The 18,906-nt window shown below is 43.3% G+C and overlaps 1 protein-coding gene across 2 annotated transcripts in view; it reads left to right on the forward strand.

The window, feature by feature from the left end:
- The window catches only part of GALNT7 (polypeptide N-acetylgalactosaminyltransferase 7), a 139,606-nt gene that overhangs the window by 56,542 nt on the left and 64,158 nt on the right, over positions 1 to 18,906 (forward strand). For both annotated transcript variants that reach the window (XM_038755164.1, XM_038755163.1), the window contains exon 2: positions 16,637 to 17,097. In XM_038755164.1, coding sequence (XP_038611092.1) covers positions 16,637 to 17,097 — 461 coding nt within the window. The remainder of the gene's footprint in view (positions 1 to 16,636; positions 17,098 to 18,906) is intronic.

The following is an 18,906-nucleotide window of genomic DNA, read 5'->3' on the forward strand; positions in this document are numbered from 1 at the left end:
TTGAATAAGGAAAGCTTCCTGCATTATGTTCAGTACTTCTAAAATATTAAAGCAGTATCTTGACATCCAAGCACTTAATTCTGCCCCCTACTCTAGTGAACATCCACACACGTCCTAGAAAATCGGCTTTTACACTTATGGATAAGTCTTCTGCCATGGGCTTTCTTTTCCCACCCCCTCCCCCACCCGATTAATTTCACTTACACGATGGAAGATGAAATGGGCCTTTGTTAAGGGAAAAGTAAGGTTAAAATTCTGGGCTGAAATAGGTCTTTGTTAAGAGAAAAGAAAGGTTAAAATTGTGGGCTCCAGTTCAGATAAAACCCAGCTGAGCTAGTCAAACCGATGTAAAGATCTAAAAAAAGAATGGTTGTCCCAACACAGATAAGAACAGTGCTTTGCACATAGTAAGCGCTTAATAAATGCCATTTTTATTATATTATCTTTGATCTTGATCTATCAGAGTTGGGTAACTTTATGCTGCAGGGAACTGACTGTGTCTCACTGAAAATACCTGAAGAAGCAGGAAATTGGAGAACTGTAGGCTGGGGTGGTCAGTCAGTCGTACATATTGAGTGCTTACTGTGTGTAGAGTACTGTGCTAAGCTCTTGGAAGAGTACAGTATAGCAATAAAGAGACACATTCCCTGCCCACAATGAGCTTATAGTCTAGAAGTGGAGACAGACATTAATATAAATAAATAAATTGAAGATACAGATGATGAAGAGACATTTTTGTCGAAATTACAGGTGACTGTAGATCCTTGCTTCTAGAGAAAAGCCCCATTATGTTTAGATTTTACCCAAAGGTAGCATTTAAATTAAATCTCAACTTTACCAAACCACATTCCCTCCCTCTTTTGCCTTAACTGTTGGGTCCTCCACTCCCTCCCCTCATTGGTACTTGTTAAGCGCTTACTGTGTGCCAAGCACTGTTCTAAGCACTGAGGTAGATACAAGTTAATCAGGTTGGACACAGTCTCTGTCCCACATGGAGCTCAAAGGGATTAGGATTTAATCCCAATTTTACAGATGATCTACCTGAGGCACAGAGAGGTTAAGTAACTTGGTCAAGATCATGCAGCAGATAAGAGGTGGAGCTGGGATTAGAACCCAGGTTCTCGAAGTCCCAGTCCCATACTCTTGACAGTAGGGCACACTGTTTGTTTTATTGTATAGCACTTCCAGTTTTGCCAAACCCTCTCACATCAGTTATCTCATCCAATCCCCACAACGTCCCTGAGAGGCAAGCGTTATTGTTCCCATTTTATAGATGAGTAGTCCTGAGGGTTGAAGTGACTTGCCCAAGGTCACTCAGCAGGCCTCAGGCAAAACCCAGGTCTCCTGATTTCTTGTAGACTAAGCTGCTTAGATCACCCTGCCCCAGTGTTAAGCCCTGAGCTTCCCCCTCCTCCTCTCTCTTCACTGTTCTTGCCCCAGCTCTCCAAATTAATCTGTTCCCATGGCTGAATTTAAAACTGACTATTTTTAAGGCAATTTTTCAAGTTGCCAGAGAAAATGATTTTCATGCCCTGCGTGCTTCCGGTCATCCCAATGTTGCCTTCCTTTGCAGTCTGAGCTCCTTATTGTAAGCAGGGAACATGTCTACCAATTCTGTTATTTAGTACTCTCCCAAGCAGTTAGTACAGTGATCTGCACATAGTAAGCGCTCAATAAATGTGATTGATTGCTATGAAAGGCAGGCTTTAGGGCGAATCAAGGAAGCAACAGTTCAAAAGACTTTTTTTGCATTTCTAGCTGCAAAGAGTAGTAATGGTTCATGTGGAATTGCTGTCCTCTCATACTTTTCCCCTAAAGGGATAATAGAAGGTAGCTTTTTCAAGTTTTAAAAAGGAGGTTACAGAATACACCCTCAGGTCATCTTTGACCCCAATCTGCTGTCACTCTATAAAAATTTTTCCTTCTCCAATTTTCCTGTCATCACCAACCCTGATAAAGCCAGGAGTGCCAGGATTTCCTGTGTCCTATACAACTTCAGGAGGATTTGGGAAGCCTGTCAATGTTCTCATTGTAATCTCCAGATGGAAATGGTAGTGTTAATTTTTTTTTTATTAACCAACTGCATTTATTCAGAGCCTCCTCCCCTCCAACACTCCCCTCCCAAACTATTAATTTCAAAATGTAGCCATCACCTATCCATATGCATACATGATAGATGAGCGTAAATGAATTATTCATGGAGAAAATCAGCTTCACAGATCTGGTTTTAAATTTTAAATGCAATTTACACCCTCCCTCTCTTGCTATTCCCTATTACTTCTCTTCCCATGCCCTCCCTTTTCCAGTACTAGTCCCTAAGAGGATTCATTCTGGGGACCAAAAGTAGTGCTTGTTGGGTTGTTAATTTAGCAAGTCTTAGGAGAACATCCGTTGAAATTTACTTATGGAATTTTAATTAAGACAGAATGTCCTGCCGGTTCACATTGACTCTAAAGGCCAATGCCGTTCTACCCTAGTTAAGGCTCTTAATTGGTTCCATGAAAAGAGGACTAAAGCCAAAGAGTGCTAAACCAAGTCTAGTTTTCCACAGGAATAATTGTAAAGTGCATTAATTAATTCCCAAGATGCAAAACAAGGGATCAGCAAATATGTTTTTAAAGTTGTTAAAATAGTAATGAAAATAAATACTCATAAAATATTTTGAATTGGGGATTTTTTTTTTTTATAAGTATATGTGTAACTACTGTTTTCTTTTCCAACTTGCATAAACATCTCTGGGCCTCAGGTCCCTCATCTGTAAAATGGGGATTGAGACTGTGAGTCCCATGTGGAACAGGGAGTGTGTCCAACCCAATTACCTTGTATTTACTCCAGCGCTTAGAACAGTGCTTAACACAAAGTAATCACTTAACAAATACCATCATTACTATTCAAGTCAAGTTGAGGAGAAGGTTGAGATTGGGAGAAGATTGAGCTTGTAAGAAGAAGGGAAGAAGGGAAGTGTTTAAACCTAGATAAACTGTCTAGTATAGTTTATCTCAAAGTGAGAGAGCTGGTAAGAAAAAAGCAGCCCCAAAATTTGGTAGCCATATTGGGAGAGAACGTTGCATGAAAATTCAGTCTCAGTATCGGGAGAAAGCTTTAGAGTGGCCACCAGCAGATTTCCAGGAATGTAAAGAACCCGTCCTTTGCAGCCTAATACTTCCCTAAACATAAATAAATATTTAAGGATTATAATATCACCATCATGATATCGGGAAAGCAGTGTGGCCGAATGGAAAAAACTTGGGACCGGGAGTCAGAAGACCTGAGTTCCAGTCCCAGCTCTGCCTCTTGTCTGCTGTATGACCTTAGGCAATTTTTTTTTCCTGGTATTTCTTAAGCGCTCACTCTATGCCAGGCACTGTTCTCAGCACCGGAGTAAATACAAGGTAATCAGGTTGGAACACAGCCCATGTCTCACATGGAGCTAATCCCATTTTACAGATGATGTAGCAGGCACAGTGACTTGCCCATTATCGCACAGCAGACAGGCAGTGGAGCTGGGATTAGCTCCCAGGATCTTCTAACTCCCAGGCCCTGCTCTATCCACTAGGCCATACTGCTTCCTGTCACTTAACTTCTCTGTGCCTCAGGTTCCTCACATGTAAAATTGTGGGGAATCTGTTCTATTGAGACTGTGAGCCCCATGTGGAACAGAGACTGTGACCTATCTGCCCATCTTGTATGTACACCAGTACTTATTACGGTGCTTAGAACAAATGCCACAGTTTGCCCAAGTCAGTGTTTTTGATTTTTTTTAATGGTATTTATCAAGCGCTTACTATGTGCAAAGCACTGTTCTAAGCACTGGGGAGGTTACAAGGTGATCAGGTTGTCCCACAGTCCTAATCCCCATTTTACAGATGAGGTAACTGAGGCACAGAGAAGTTAAGTGACTTGCCCAAATCCCACAGAGCCGGGATTTGAACCCATGACCTCTGACTCCGAAGCTTGTGCTCTTTCCACTGAGCCACGCTGCTTCTCTAAGAAGTGTTCACCTTACCAGTGAACACCCTCTCCCCACTGTGGCCTCAGTAGGGACTTTATTCCTAATTTTGAAACTGTCACTCGTTCTGTGCTTGACTGTGTGAACCCTACCCCTTCCTCACCTCTAATCAAGCGAGGTCCTATCTCATAGCTAAGTGGAAATCCTGACCAACCAACACCTCCAATTTCTCCAGCATACTGGATAGCAAACTTTTATCAGTCTATCTGTGGCATTTATTGAGCGCTTACTGGGAGCTGAACACTGTACCAAGCACTTGGGAAAGTACAATTCAGTAAAGTTGGTAGGCACAATCCCCGCCCGGAATGATCTGCCTTGTGACCTTGCCCCCTGTGCCTGTTACCTCATTTGTAAAATGGAAATTAAAACTTCCTCCTGCCTGCTTAGACTGTAAGTCTCATGTGGGACAGGGACTGTCACCAACTTGATAATCTTGTGTATCTACCCCAGCACTTAGTATAATGCCTACCAGATAATAAGCGCTTAACAAGTACTATTAAAAAAAAAATCTTACAGTCTAGAGGAGGAGCTAAACTGCCACTTAGTCTGGCTTTATTTTGAGATTTTATTTTATGCCTTTTAAAAGACCAGTTTCTCTAGATTGTAAACCCTCTGAAGCCTGGTGGTGTGTCTACTCTATTGTACTCTCCCATGAAAAGAAGCACGGCCTAGTGGTCATAACATGGGCAGTTGGAGTCAGAAGGACCTGGGTTCTAATCCCAGCTCTGCCACTTGTCTGCTGTGTGACTTTGGGCAAGTCACGTAACTGCTCTGTGCCTGTTACCTCATCTGTAAAACGGGGATTAATACTGTGAGCCCTAAGTGGGATGTGGACTGTGTCCCACCTGATCAGCGTGTATCTACCCCAGTGCTTAGAACAGTGCCGGGCACATAGTAAGCACTTAATAAATACCATTGATTGGTTTGCTTTTTCGTGAGTCCCTCTTAATTGGTTGGTACTGTACCCTGAAAGTGCCTCCTGAGTATAGTCCACAAGGTTTTTTTCCTTGATACCCCTCTCAGTTCTCCCTATGCCTGGCACTATAGAGTTCTTTGTGGTAATAATAATAATACTAACAGTATTTGTTAAACACTTAACCATGTGCCAAGCATTGTACTAAGCTCTGGGGTAGATACAAGGTAATCAGATCCCACTTGGAGCTCACGTTGTAAGTAGGAGGGACAGGTATTTGATCCCCATTTTACAGATGAGGGAACTGAGGCACAGAAAAGTGATTTGCCCAAGGTCACACAGCGGACAAATGGAGCCAGCATGAGAACCTAGGTCCTCTGACCTAGGTACAGTGCTCTGCACACAGTAAGCGCTCAATAAATACGATTGATTGATTGACTCCCAGGGTACACTAAAAGCTTTAAAACATTGTTGTGTGATCTTCCTTCTGTAGATGAAGCGAAGGCAGAACGTTTGTGCTGCTTTCCAAGATCACAAATTCATTAACTCCCTAGGGACAATGAGAACTTATCTCTTTCTGCAAACTCCCTGTAAATGAAAGTTCCTTGTGAGCCGGGATCACATCTACCAACTCCATTGCACTGGACCCTCCCAAGCGCTTAGTTCAGTGCTCTGCATGCAGTAAGCACCTCAATAAATACCTTTGTTAGATTAATCATTCATTCATTAATTCAATCGTGTTTATTGAGCGCTTACTGTGTGCAGAGCACTGTACTAAGCACTTGGGAAGTACAAGTTGATCATTTCCCTTGAATACCAGGTACACATAGAGAATGCCAAATCAGCCAACAGTACTACTTGCTGAGTGCCTATTCTGTGCAGAACACTGTAGTCATTCAATCGTACTTATTGAGCACTTACTCTGTGCAGAGCATGGTACTAAGAGCAGCGTGGCTCAGTGGAAAGAGCCCAGGCTTGGTAGTCAGAGGTCGTGGGTTCTAATCCCGGCTCCGCCACTTGTCTACCGTGTGACTTGGGGCAAGTCACTTGACTTCTCTGTGCCTCAGTTACCTCATCTGTAAAATGGGGATTAAGACTGTGAGCCCCATGTGGGACAACCTGATTACCTTGTATCTACCCCAGAGCTTAGAACAGTGCTTGGCACATAGTAATAATAATAATAATAATAATAATAATTGCTTAACAAATGCCATTATTATTATTACAGTATAACAATAGACACATTACTAAGCACATGGGAGAGTACAACAGTAAGAAGAAATGATCCTTACCCTAAAGGGGTTCACAGCCTAACAGGGAATTTGCAGTCATGGAAAGGATTTACAGCTATAGCTTTCGTAGAAAAGTTCTAACAGATCGATTATCTTCTGTCTTTCCTCTTGTCTTCAGAAATATCAGTAACAAATTATGAGGTGACCTAAGTTAATTTCCATTGCAGTGCTGGAAAACCAACAATAGATGGCAGGCAACTAAATGTTCTTTTTGTTGGCCGCATCATTGGGTATTTGCTGCTGATGGTAAATCTTTCCAGTTTTGTAATAATCTACAGAAATTCTCATGTATTCAAGGAAGCCATTGGCTTGAGCTTTAGTAAAGTTAACGGCAGCTGCTCGTTAAACATTCTTCCACTAGAAACTTATGATCCTGGTGATCCTACTGGGAAGGACTTTTTTTACACAAACCTATTTAAATATTTTCCCAGTTCCGCTTTAAATTGGAATGTTGAAAATTGAAAGCTTTTTATCTTTTTTTTTTTTTTGGCCTCAGACTTCGATGACCTTATTTCGTCTTAATACCTGTGGTGAAAATCAGCAGTTTATTAGCAAGATCTTGAGCAGGAGTTAAGTTTGCCTTTTCAGGATTTCTGTACCACATTAGCCCTTAAGTATCAATCAATCAGTGGTTTTTATTAAGGTTTACTGTGTAAAGAGCACTGTATTTAGTGCTTGGAAAAGTATCATATAATAGAGTTGATAGACATGATCCCTGCTCACAAGGAGCTTTAGAGAAGCAGCATGGCTCAGTGGAAAGAGCCCGGGCTTTGGAGTCAGAGGATGTGGGTTCAAATCCTGGCTCCGCCAACTGTCAGCTGTGTGACTTTGGGCAAGTCACTTAGCTTCTCTGTGCCTCAGTTCCCTCATCTTTAAAATGGGGATTAAGACTGTGAGCCCCATGTGGAACAACCTGATCACCCTGTATCCCCCCAGCGCTTAGAACAGTGTTTTATTTCAGTGCTTAGAACAGTGCTTCACACATAGTAAGTGCTTAACAAATGCCATTATTATTATTACAGGAGGAGAAAATCATTAAAATAAATTACAGGCCGAGGAAATATAAAATTATACTTATAACTTTAATATTCACTTCAATCAAAGAACCATGCAAGGGAATTTATTGAGTGCTTACTAAGTGCAGTGTACTGTAATAAGTGCCTGGGAAAGTACAATACAATAGAGTAGGTAGGCACATTCCCTGCCCACAGCATGTTTGAAGCTTAGAGAGGGAGAAAGACATTTAATATAAATAAACTATATTTATAATTTGAATGACTTTTAACAAATTAGAATGTATACGTAAGTTCTTTGGGGCTGTGTTGTGTATCCAAGTGCGTAAGGGGATGCACAGCCACGAGCATAGTTGATGCAGACATAGGGGGAAAAAAAGAGCTTAGTCTGGGATGACACCTTCTGGGATGCCATCTTGAGGAGATGTGATTTTAGGAGAGTTTTGAACGTGGGGAGAGTGAAGGGGGAGGGAATTCCAGGCCTGAGAAAAGATGTGGTCTAGGGGTCAATAGCGAGATAGACAAGATTGAGGTACAGCGGTGAGTAGGTTGGCATTAGAGAATCGAAGTGTTCAGCCTGGCTTGTAGTGAGCACACACAATCCTCCCAAAGCATTATGTATGTAATCTGTACAGAAACATCTGTAATTTATCTTAGTGTCAGTTTCCCCACCTAGATTGTAAGATCCATTAGGAAAGGGATCACGTCTGTTAATTCTGTTGTACTCTCCCAAGCAGTTAGTGCAGTGCTCCGTATTGATTGATCTGTGATTTTTTTTTCTCCCTATTCAAAAGCTCACACTGAGGTTTGACTCAAGTAAATTTGTCTCCTGATAAGAAGCGGTGAAGCCTAAATACTTAACCTGTGTGAGATCCTCTTAAAATGTGTGTATAACTGAGACTTCTTTATGGATAGCTGATTTTGAGAGCTCTAAAAGTCAGATATTTCTTGCCGTATGAACTGGTGTGATGTCGCCGAAGGAAGGACTCGCTTTACCAAACAGAGACTCTACAGAGCAGTCCCTGCCCTTTTTTATATGGTATTTGTTAAGCACTTATTATGTGTCAAACATTTTTCTAAGAACTGGGATAGATAGAAGTCAATCAAGTGGGGCGCAGTCCCTGTCCTTCATGAGGCTTAAAGTCCAAGTAGGAGGGAAAACAGGTATTCAATCCCCATTTTACCAATGAGGTAACTGAGGCACTGAGAAGTTAAGTGACTTGCCCTAGGTCACAAAGCTGGCAGTTAGTATTTGAACCCAGGTCCTCTCACTCCCAGTCATTCATTCATTCATTCAATCATATTTATTGAGCGCTTACTCTATGCAGAGCACTGTACTAAGCGATTGATGTAGTCTTTTTACTAAACCATGATGTTTCCTGTTTTTCGGTCCCGATTAGAGAGAATAAAAAGTTCCAGCAATGCACAGCATCCAATACAGAATGTGTCTGTGATGGGGCTGAAGAAAAGGAGCTGCTGAAATAACAGGTCATGGAAAGTTGACCTAAGCTCATTTATCTTTGGAGGTGGCAGGTGCATGTGGTCCAAAGTACACAGAATCTGGTAGTGGTCTGGAAACTCTTACCGGTAAAAGCCAGCTGTCACAGGTTCCCTATAGACATGAGGCAGCAGAAGCATGTCGAAATCCTGTGGGATAAGAGGAAGAAAGAAGGATGGGCCTCGGGGCAGGTAGATTTTTGGCCCGAGTCAGTCGGAGAGTTTAAACTCATGTTATTATTAAATAGATGGCGTAGCAGATAGAGCAGGAGCCTGGAATTCAGAAGGTCATGGCTTCTAATCCCAGCTCTGCCATTTGTCTGCTTTGTGACTTTGGGTGAGTCGCTTCATCATCATCATCAATCGTATTTATTAAGTGCTTACTGTGTGCAGAGCACTGTACTAAGCGCTTGCACAAAACACATTTTATTGGGGTAAGTCAGTCGCATTTACTGAGTGCTCACTGTGTGCAGAACACTATACTAAGCACTTAGGAGAGTACAATAAAACGGATACATTCTCTGCCCATTACGAGCGAACAGTCTAAAGGGGTGGGGCGATGGAGAAACTGGGAACAGAGGAGGTGAGTTCAAGGCTTCTCTTCCATCCCCAAGACACTCTGCTAGCTCATGCCGTAGTTGAACGTGCCTGAGCTCCTCTGATCTCTGAAGCTAATCAGGGTCCGGCCTGGTTAATACTTGGATGAGAGACACCTTCACTTCTCTGGGCCTCAGTTACCTCATCTGTAAAATGGGGATGAGGCTGTGTTCAACGGGATTTGCTTGTATCATCCCCAGTGCTTGCAGACTGTGAGCCCGTTGCTGGGTAGGGGCGTCTCGATATGTTGCCAGCTTGTGCTTTCCAAGCGCTTAGTACAGTGCTCTGCACACAGTAAGCGCTCAATAAATATGATTGAATGAATGAATGGCACAAAGTAAGTACTAAACAAATACCACAATTACTATTATTAGATCGTTCTCATTTTGCCCTTCTAGCATTCCCTGCAAAAGAAAGTGTTCATTTCAAACTCACCTCTGACAATGAGCTTTGACTTTATAAACTGCATTTTTCTTGAGGTTTGACCTCTATTAATAACTTTCATCTCTCTTCCTCTTAATGGATTTTTCTTATTTATCTGAGTGAATTTAAACTCAAGCATGTTCTCTTAATGGATTAACATCATTATTCCCGTGCCTGCATTCATTTTTTTTTCCTTGCTCTTTGCTCTACGGGTGGCTTTCAGGAAATAAGTTCCACCGAGTAGAAGAATTGAAGATGGGAGATTGCCTGGGGTTGTGGTGGGGGGGAGTCTCTGCCAACAGAAATACCATATTTACTTGCATAATTGCCCCACTTTTTTGGCATAAGTTTTGCAAGGGGCTATTTCTAGGGGTCATGTAATAATTAATCTTAGCAATCAGGAGCAAGAGATAGGGGAGAAAGAAGAGAAAGATATGAGGGGCTTGTGACTATGTATCTTCTATTGCATTCTCTAAGCAGGGAGTAGGGAAGCAGCGTGGCTCAGTGGAAAGAGCATTGGCTTGGGAGTCAGTCAGAGGTCATGGGTCTAATCCCGGCTCTGCCTCTTGTCTGCTGTGTGACTTTGGGCAAGTCACTTAACTTCTCTGTGCCTCAGTTACCTCATCTGTAAAATGGGGATTAAGACTGTGAGCCCCACGTGGGACAACCTGATCACCTTGTATCCTCCTCAGTGCTTAGAACAGTGCTTTGCACATAGTAAGCGCTTAACAAATGCAATCATTATTATTCTCCAAGTGCCGCGTAAAATAGACACTCTGTGAATTAACCCTCTCTTTACCCCTTCCTACTCCATAATTGAAAGCAGCCCCCAGGCCCAAATCTATATCTCTGTACTTCCCAAGCGCTTAGTACAGTGCTCTGCACTCAGTAAGCACTCAATAAATATGATTGATTGATTATCTCATTCTGACTTCCTCTTCTTCCTAGCCCAGCTTATGTCACTGTCACTGCTAACAAAAATGATCTTTTATTTCATCCTCAAAAATCGGAGTTGGGGGAGAATTAAGTGGTGGGCTCTTTTATGAGAGTAAATACAATATGCCTCCAATATTTCAGGGGACATAGTCTCAGCCTGGCCTGGCCAAAACCTGCAGCAAAGCTGGGCACAACATACTCGTTGTTCATTCTGCATTTTTCAGTTGGATGGTCATGTCCATTTGAGTGTAAGCTCGTCGCGGGCAGGGAATGCATTCTGTGCTTCGGTTGTATTTCCCAAACGTTTAGTACAGTACTCTGCCCTCAGAAGGTGCTCAGTAAATACCATTACTACTGCTACTAAGCAATACTTCCCCCCTCCCCGCCCCCAGCCATGTAAAAGCAGTTTTCAGCATCTCCTTTGCTTGAAAGAAACAGAGAGTTGTTCCTTATGGGCTTCCTCTTCCTCAGTTTTACTAAGACCCTTAAGTTCTGACCTAGATCACAGAACTGGTTGGACTTTGTAACTGGTTGTGGCCACCTAGTTGGAGGCCCTGGATCAGTGTCTTCTAGACTGTGAGCCCACTGTTGGGTAGGGACCGTCTCTATATGTTGCCAACTTGTACTTCCCAAGCGCTTAGTACAGTGCTCTGCACACAGTAAGCGCTCAATAAATACGATTGAATGAATGAATGAACTGGGAATGTGGGGTAACTTATCTTCTCTGTGCCTCAGTTCCCTCATCTGTAAAATGAGGATTAAGACTGTGAGCCCCACGTGGGACAACCTGATTACCTTATATCTACCCCAGCTCTTAGAACAGTTCCTGGCACATAGTAAGCACTTAACAAATACCATAATAATAATTATTATTATTATAGACGTATCCCAGTACAAAGAAGTCCATGTCTTCATCCTTAACTTCCCTTCTTACCACACACACACCCTACCCCCACCTTTGCATGGTAACCTGCAACTTACCCAGACCTTGCCTGCCGGCCTTCCCCCTCTAGACTGTAAACCCCTTGTGGGCCGGAATGTGTCTTCGATCTCCGTTATATTTTACCCTCCCAAGCGCTTAATCCAGTGCTCTGCACACAGTAAGCGCTCAGTAAATACCATTGATTGATTTCCAGCTCCACCCCCGCCCACCCCTCCTCCCCCCACAGCTTTAGGATTCCACCCAAACTTCTGCCCTCCTGGGCTTACTGGTTTGTCAATGAAAGTGCTCTTCATTCCCATTTTTTATTAATGCCCGGGATCAGATAACTGGAGGATCTTGCATAAATTATACCAAACCAAGGTTATAAGCTAGAGGACATGGAAGCTATATTAGACAGCGGTGGCTGTTTATAATAATAATAAAAAAAAGCTGAATAATTCATTCCCCGATTCATGACAGGTAACTGCAGCTTTATTTGTGGTCTCAGTCCGGCTTCTGTGTAGCACCTTGGCTTCCTGCTTACTGCCCTAAATCTCATTAGACAGCAGTACTTAACCACGAAGGACCATTTTTGGAAACCATTCTGCAGTCCTGTTGCTCCTTTAAAAACCCATGCACCTTGGCAGAATAACCCCACCTGGTTTGGTTTGAGTTTAGTTTAGGAAAGAAACTTGCAAAGACAACATTTTTTATGGTATTTATTAAGTACTTTCTATGTGCCAGGCACTGTTCTCAGCGCTGTAATAGATCCAAGCTTAATCAGGTTGGACATAGTCCATGTCCCACATGGGGCCCACAGTCTTAATCCCCATTTTACAGATGAGGTAACTGAGGCACAGAGAGGTGAAGTGACTTGCCCAAGGTCACACAGCAGAGAAGTGGAGCTAGGATTAGTACTCAGGCCCTTCTGACTCTCAGGCCAGTGGTCTATCCACTAGGTCATGCTTGGCGAACAGAGTCTATTTTTTTTTGACCCGTCAACCCTTCTTTAATAAAGTTTGGCTCCTAAGCAAGTAGCATGACTTGGTTTCCTTCAAGGTACACATTGGCTGTGAACGTGTGGGAAAATGGAGAATCTTTCAAAAGAAAATTTTGCCTCCAGCCCAGATTGTCACAGGCAAGCTTCCCCTCACTGTATCCCTACGTCAGGGGGAAACAGACTTTTCGTTTAGCATCCCCCCTAGACCTACATTCGCCACATGAATCTGGATATTCACACATAAGTCTGTTTCTTCTCTCTCTTCTCCTCCCTTATGACCTTGAGCAGAGACTTTAGAATGCTTAACTACCTCCAAGAAAATCTCAAACTGATTTTTTTAACGCATCTGTAGAGAAAAGAGAGTCGTAATTCCCTCATCATCACTCTTCTCCAGACAACTTTTCGTACTCCTAACAAGCAGGCTGATGCTTGTAGCTCAGACTCCCAGCCCCTCCAGAAGCCTGACTATTAACAGACCTGAGCTGCCAGGCCAGCGGAGAGAGATTCTTTTTCTTTACATCAGCTGTGGGCAGGTGGAGCTCAGCCCTGCCAGTTTCATTAGCGTCCCTCCTTACCCAGATTTCCTGAGCGGAGCCTTCTCAAACAGGGCCAAGCCAGCTGTGTTGACAAACTCCTTATGACTCAAGCCCTACCAAAATATTTTGTCAAGAGCATTAGGTTTCTTGGTATGCTCCGAATGGAGGAAAGGGAGTGGAGTTACTTTTCTGAGGGAGCGTCTCAAGTCAGATGGGCAAATCTCACCCCAGTTTGTGGGTGCCAGCAGGATGGAGCATGGTCTAGCATTTTACAGATGTGGAAACTGAGGCACAGGAAAGTTAAGTGACCTACCCAAGGTCACACAGCAGACAGTTGGCAGAGCCGGGATTCAAATCCAGGTCCTGTGACTCCCAGGACTTTGTGCTTTCCACAAGGCAATGCTGCTTCTCTACTTTGTTCCAGTTCCAGATCTGCTGTGTGACCTAGGGCAAGTCACTGGACCTCATTGGGTCTGAATTGCCTCCTCTGTAAAATGACGCTAATAACACTTGCACCTCCCTGCTTCTTGGGGATGGTGTGAAAATAAAATGAGGTGAATAAGAGGAAAAGCCGTTTTAGAAAAGTAAAAAGTCCACTACAAATTCAAGGTTATAAGTATGGTGGGGGCAAACCACCCCTCTCCCCAGATTTCCAGCGCTCAGAACAGTGCTTTGCACATAGTAAGCGCTTAATAAATGCCATTATTATTATTATTCCCACCCACTAGAAACAGTCTCCTGTCACATTTTGCCTCCTCTACTCCTTAGAGGCAAGTCACTAGCAGCGACTGTCCTGAGCTCATTAGTAACTAAAAGAATTTTAAACTAGCATGGCCTAGTGGGAAGAGCTTGGGCTTGGGTGTCAGAGGACCCGGATTCTAATCTCGACTCTCCCACTTATCTGCTTTGTGACCTTGGGTCACTTAGCTTCCTTGTGCCTCAGCTTTCTCATCTCTGAATGGAAATTAAAAACCTGTTCTCCCTCCTAGATTGTGAGCCCCCTTTGGAACTGGGAATGTGTCCAAGCTGATTATCTTGCATGTACCTCAGCACTTAGTACTGTGCTTGGCACATAATAATAATAATAATAATAATAATAATAATAATAATAATTGCTTACTTTATTATTGTTATTAATATTTAAAACCATGTTCCTTCAAAACTCCTTGTGGGTAGGGAATTTATCTACCAATTCTGTTATATTATTCATTCATTCAATCATATTTATTGAGCGCTTACTGTGCTCAGTGCACTGTACTAAGCGCTTGGGAAGCACAAATTTGCAACATATAGAGATGGTCCCTACCCAACAACAGACTCACAGTCTAGAATGGGGGAGACAGACAACAAAACAAATCATTATACTTTCCCAGGCTATTAGTACAGTGCTCTGCACACAGTAAGTGCTCAATAAATATGATCGATTGATTGATTAGCTTCTCCTGCTAGATTGAAAGGGAGGTTGTAAGTTCCTTGAGGGCAGGAATTGTATCTACATACTCTGTTGCACCCTCACAAAGGTTTAGCAAAGTGCTCTGCATTCAGCAAGTACTGTATAAACACCATTGATTGATTGAGTTCTCAGATTTTGAGTCCATGAAACAGCAAGGGAGAGCCCTCTCTAAATGGGTGTGGCCACAGGTGAGGCGGCCTAGTGGAGAGAACACCGGCATGGGAGTCAGAGGATCTGGTTTCTAATCCTGCCTCGGCCAAATACTTGCTATGTAATCTTGGGCAAGCCACTTAACTTCTCTGTGCCTCAGTAGTCCTGTTCTCCCTCCTACTTGGACTGCGAAGCCCATGTAGGATAGGGACTGTATCCATCTGAATTCATTTGTATCTACTTCAGCGGTCAGAACAGTGCTTGACACATTGTAAGTGCCTAAACAGGTAACGCAAAAAAAAAAAAAGCTGCCACGGAGGACAGGTGAGGCTGGGGCGGGCGGGTGGAGCTGCGACCAGGACACCTGGGTTCCTGGCTGGATGCCACCTGTGGTGCTTTCTCTGCCAGCTTGGCATTCTCTCACACCAGCCCCATGCTTTTCATTGGCCGTACAGTTCACTGGGATGAAGCTGATTCTGAACGTTTTCAGGGTCAATTTGTATTGAATTCCGCAATTCCAAATTTGGAATTCATGTTAGCCACCAGAGAATAAATCAATCAGTGGTATTTATTGAGCACTCATTAAGTGCAAGGCACTGCCCTTAGCGCTTGAGAGAGGACAATACAATTGAATTAGCGGACACCTTCCCTGCCCATAATGAGCTCGCCCAACCCCAGCCTGAAGTCAAACCGCAGTGATGAACAGATCCGCAAGGTTTTGACAGCTGGGAAGCATCGGATGGAAGGTCAGGAGGAGAAACGGTCTGGGCAATGGAGGAGGAAGAGGAGGATCAGGAAACCACAGAAGACACTGTTGACAACTCCATTCCAACCAGGACTCAAAAATATTATGGCATTTTTTAAGTGCTTATGATGTGTCAAGCTCTATTCTAAGTACAGGAGTAGGTATAAATTAATCAGGTCAGACGCCGTCTCGATCCCACTTAGGGCTCACAGTCTGAGTAGGAGGGTAAACAGGTATTTAATCCCCATGTTACTGATGAGGAAACTGAGGTAGAAAAAAGCTAAGTGACTTGCCCAAAATAGTGCAATAGTTCCCAATTGGCAGAGGTGGGATTAGAACCCAGGACCTTTGACTCCCAAGTCTGGGCTCTTTTTGTTAGGTCACACTGCTCCACTTGATGTTTAAGAGGCAGAGGGACCTTGCCCCCCTGTTGTACCTCACTCCCCTGAAGGGCCTAAGCTAGCAGTGTTTGAGCCAGTCTTCCAACTAAGCAGTCTACAGTTTCTTAGTTTTATATTTGATATAAAATATTTCATATTTATTTATATTTATATAAAATATTTTATAGCTGCCCCGCAGACAAAACCTCAGTAGGAACTATAGAACTGGGCCCCTGGAGTGCTGTTTTTATATCTCCCTCCTCAGGCCCCAGGACTACCCAGTGATGGATGAAACCCAACCCAGCTTCCCCACACTGACTTGTCGCCTAAGAAAGTTGTATTTGTCCCGGGGTGGCCATTGCTCAAGCCATATCCTGTCAGTCCTGACCCATTCGGTTTTCATTTTTAATCAGCGGTGCTCAGTCCAAGATGATGGAACTGTTAATAATCCTTCCACTTGTGAAATCCACTAGGAGGACAGGACCTAGGGCTGTTCTGAAGAGGAGCCAGGAACAACTTTTCCCTCAGTGGAGAGGGGAAATCAAGGAGTCTGTTCCTTGGTATTTTCTTCTCTTGAAGACTGCCTTCCCCTGGAATGGTTTTGATTAATAGCCTCTTTCTTGTTCGGGCTTTAAGCCGCTTTATCATTGCCTGAGCCTTTTCGTATAAGAAAATTAGTTTCATAAATTCTGCCATGATGGCTTGAGATGATGTACTTATGTTTTTGTTTTTTGTTTTTTCCTCCCCTGGCATTCCTCTCCCCCATACAGGAAGAAAGAGATGACAATAATCCAGGCCCTAACAAAGCTGGAAATGGACCAGCTCTGGGGAATGACAGATTCAAACCTGTGGTACCTTGGCCTCATGTGGAGGGAGTAGAAGTGGACTTGGAGTCGATCCGAAGGAAAAACAAGGCCAAAAATGAACAAGAGTATCAAGCTGGGAATGAGAACCAGCAGAAAATAATGCAGAGGCAGTATCTCACGTTTAAGCCGCAGACCCTGAGCTACCGGGATCCCATCCTCCAGCCGGGAATACTGGGGAACTTCGAGCCCAAAGAACCTGAGCCGCAAGGTGTCATGGGCGGACCCGGGGAGGAAGCCAAGCCATACGTTTTGGGGCCAGACTACAAGGTTTCCATCCAGGCCAGCATCAAGGAGTTCGGATTTAACATGGTGGCGAGCGATATGATCTCCCTCGACCGAAGCATCAGTGACTTGCGCCAGGAAGAGTAAGCCGCCGCTCTTATTTTTTCTGGGGTTGTTCTTTTAAGAGGTGGTTGGGACCTTTCCTTTTAAGCTTTCTAGCGAGAAAGGATCATTTTTTAAATTTTGTCTATTTCAAAGAGAGGGTGGGTCTTCTGGGGTCAAACTTGTTCTCTGAAGAAGAGGACTCTTTTCTAATTTTTTAATGCCCCTCTCCCACATGAGGGAATGCACATGGTACAGCTGTGATTCCTTGAAATATCCATATTCACTCTCCCACTTTTCCAGGGTGAACTTTTTTCTTCGTTTTACCTAAAGAGGGTTGCTTCCAGCGATGGTTATGTTCACCAACATCTGTGGTAGTTTCAACATCTGTTGCTGTGTTCGGTTCATTTTTTTTGCAAAGCTTAATGGGTCAGTTGGGCAGCCCACTCTAGGTTTTCATACGATCTTGGTAGCCATATTTAATCCTGGCTTTTTTTCCCCCGGGCCTCTCACACTGAGGAAAAATTACAGGGTGGCAACATTGTTTCTGTGTGGGGTTAGGTAAAAAGCAAGCACATGAAGATACCCTTCAAAGTCAGGGTGAGAGGAGACTGACAGATTTGACTGATCATTTATCCTTCATCTTTAGAATGCAGTTAGTTCTGCCAGGGCACGTGGTTGCACTAGGTGTTTTGATAGATCATGACGGCAGACATAGGGAACGTTCTCCCGACAGGAAGCATCCAGGTACTGCATGATGCGATGGAAGAACAGTTGTGTGGCATCAGATACAGGATGAGTGAGTTATCCTAATTGGAGCTCTGCAAGAATGCTCCCCAGGTTATAGGGGAACTAATTGTACCCCTGATTTTCTCTCTCATAACTGCTTTAGGTTTTTTTCCTTTTGGCGAGAGAGCAAAGAAAGCGAGTCGGGAAGAGAAGGAGGATGAATTTGCTTGTCTTCACTAGCCACTGTTTAGGTAGACTTCCCTGGGAGGTGATAGGAAGTGACTTCATGCTTGCAAGCTCTTGGCAAGGCTGACTAGATTTGGATCCTGAATCTCGTCAGAGATTGAAGAAACACTTCTTCAGAACAAATTGCTGCTGCTATTATGATACTTTTGGGTTTGATATGTCCTTAAGGTTCAGCTTTTTCTGTGTGAAGTCTGAGGTGAAGGGGCTCTCTTGGTAGGGGAAGGAAAGATGTTAAATTCCAGTTATTTGAGGGCTAAATTAATTTACTTGGTTATTGGACACAGTATAAAGATGAGAATAGTTTCAATTTTACAAATGAGAGATGTAGCAAAAATCAAAAGAGAGGTACTGTGTGATTCACTGAGCTGCTCGATAAATGTTATTTTTGAGAGGTGGGTAACATGCAGAGGGATACAAAAAGATTGAGCTGGTTCTGGATGGTTGGTATTTTTATAAAAAATATATTTTTCCAAAATATCGTTCTAAAGTAGCAGTAATAACACTTACTGAGAGCCCTGTAGGTGCAGTGCACAGTGCTGTGCTTGGGAAAAATAAAACCAAGTGACAACATTCCCTGTCCTCAAGGGGCTCACTCTCTAAATTATATAAAACACTGGAGAAATATATGCACAGCTGTGCCGAAGGTGAATATAGAGGAGCAACATAGCTTAGTGGAAAGGACGTGAGCCTGGGAGTCAGAGGACCTGGGTTCTAATCTCGGCTCCACCGATTGTGTTCTGTGTGACCTCAGACAAGTTACTTAGCTTCTCTGTGCTTGTTACCTCATCTGGGGAGTATTGGGGATTCAATACTTGTTGCCCCTCCTACTTAAGTTCTTCTAGACTGTGAGCCCACTGTTGGGTAGGGACTATCTC

The sequence above is a fragment of the Tachyglossus aculeatus genome, chromosome 12 (assembly GCF_015852505.1).
Source record: "Tachyglossus aculeatus isolate mTacAcu1 chromosome 12, mTacAcu1.pri, whole genome shotgun sequence".
NCBI classification, from domain to species: Eukaryota; Metazoa; Chordata; class Mammalia; order Monotremata; family Tachyglossidae; genus Tachyglossus; species Tachyglossus aculeatus.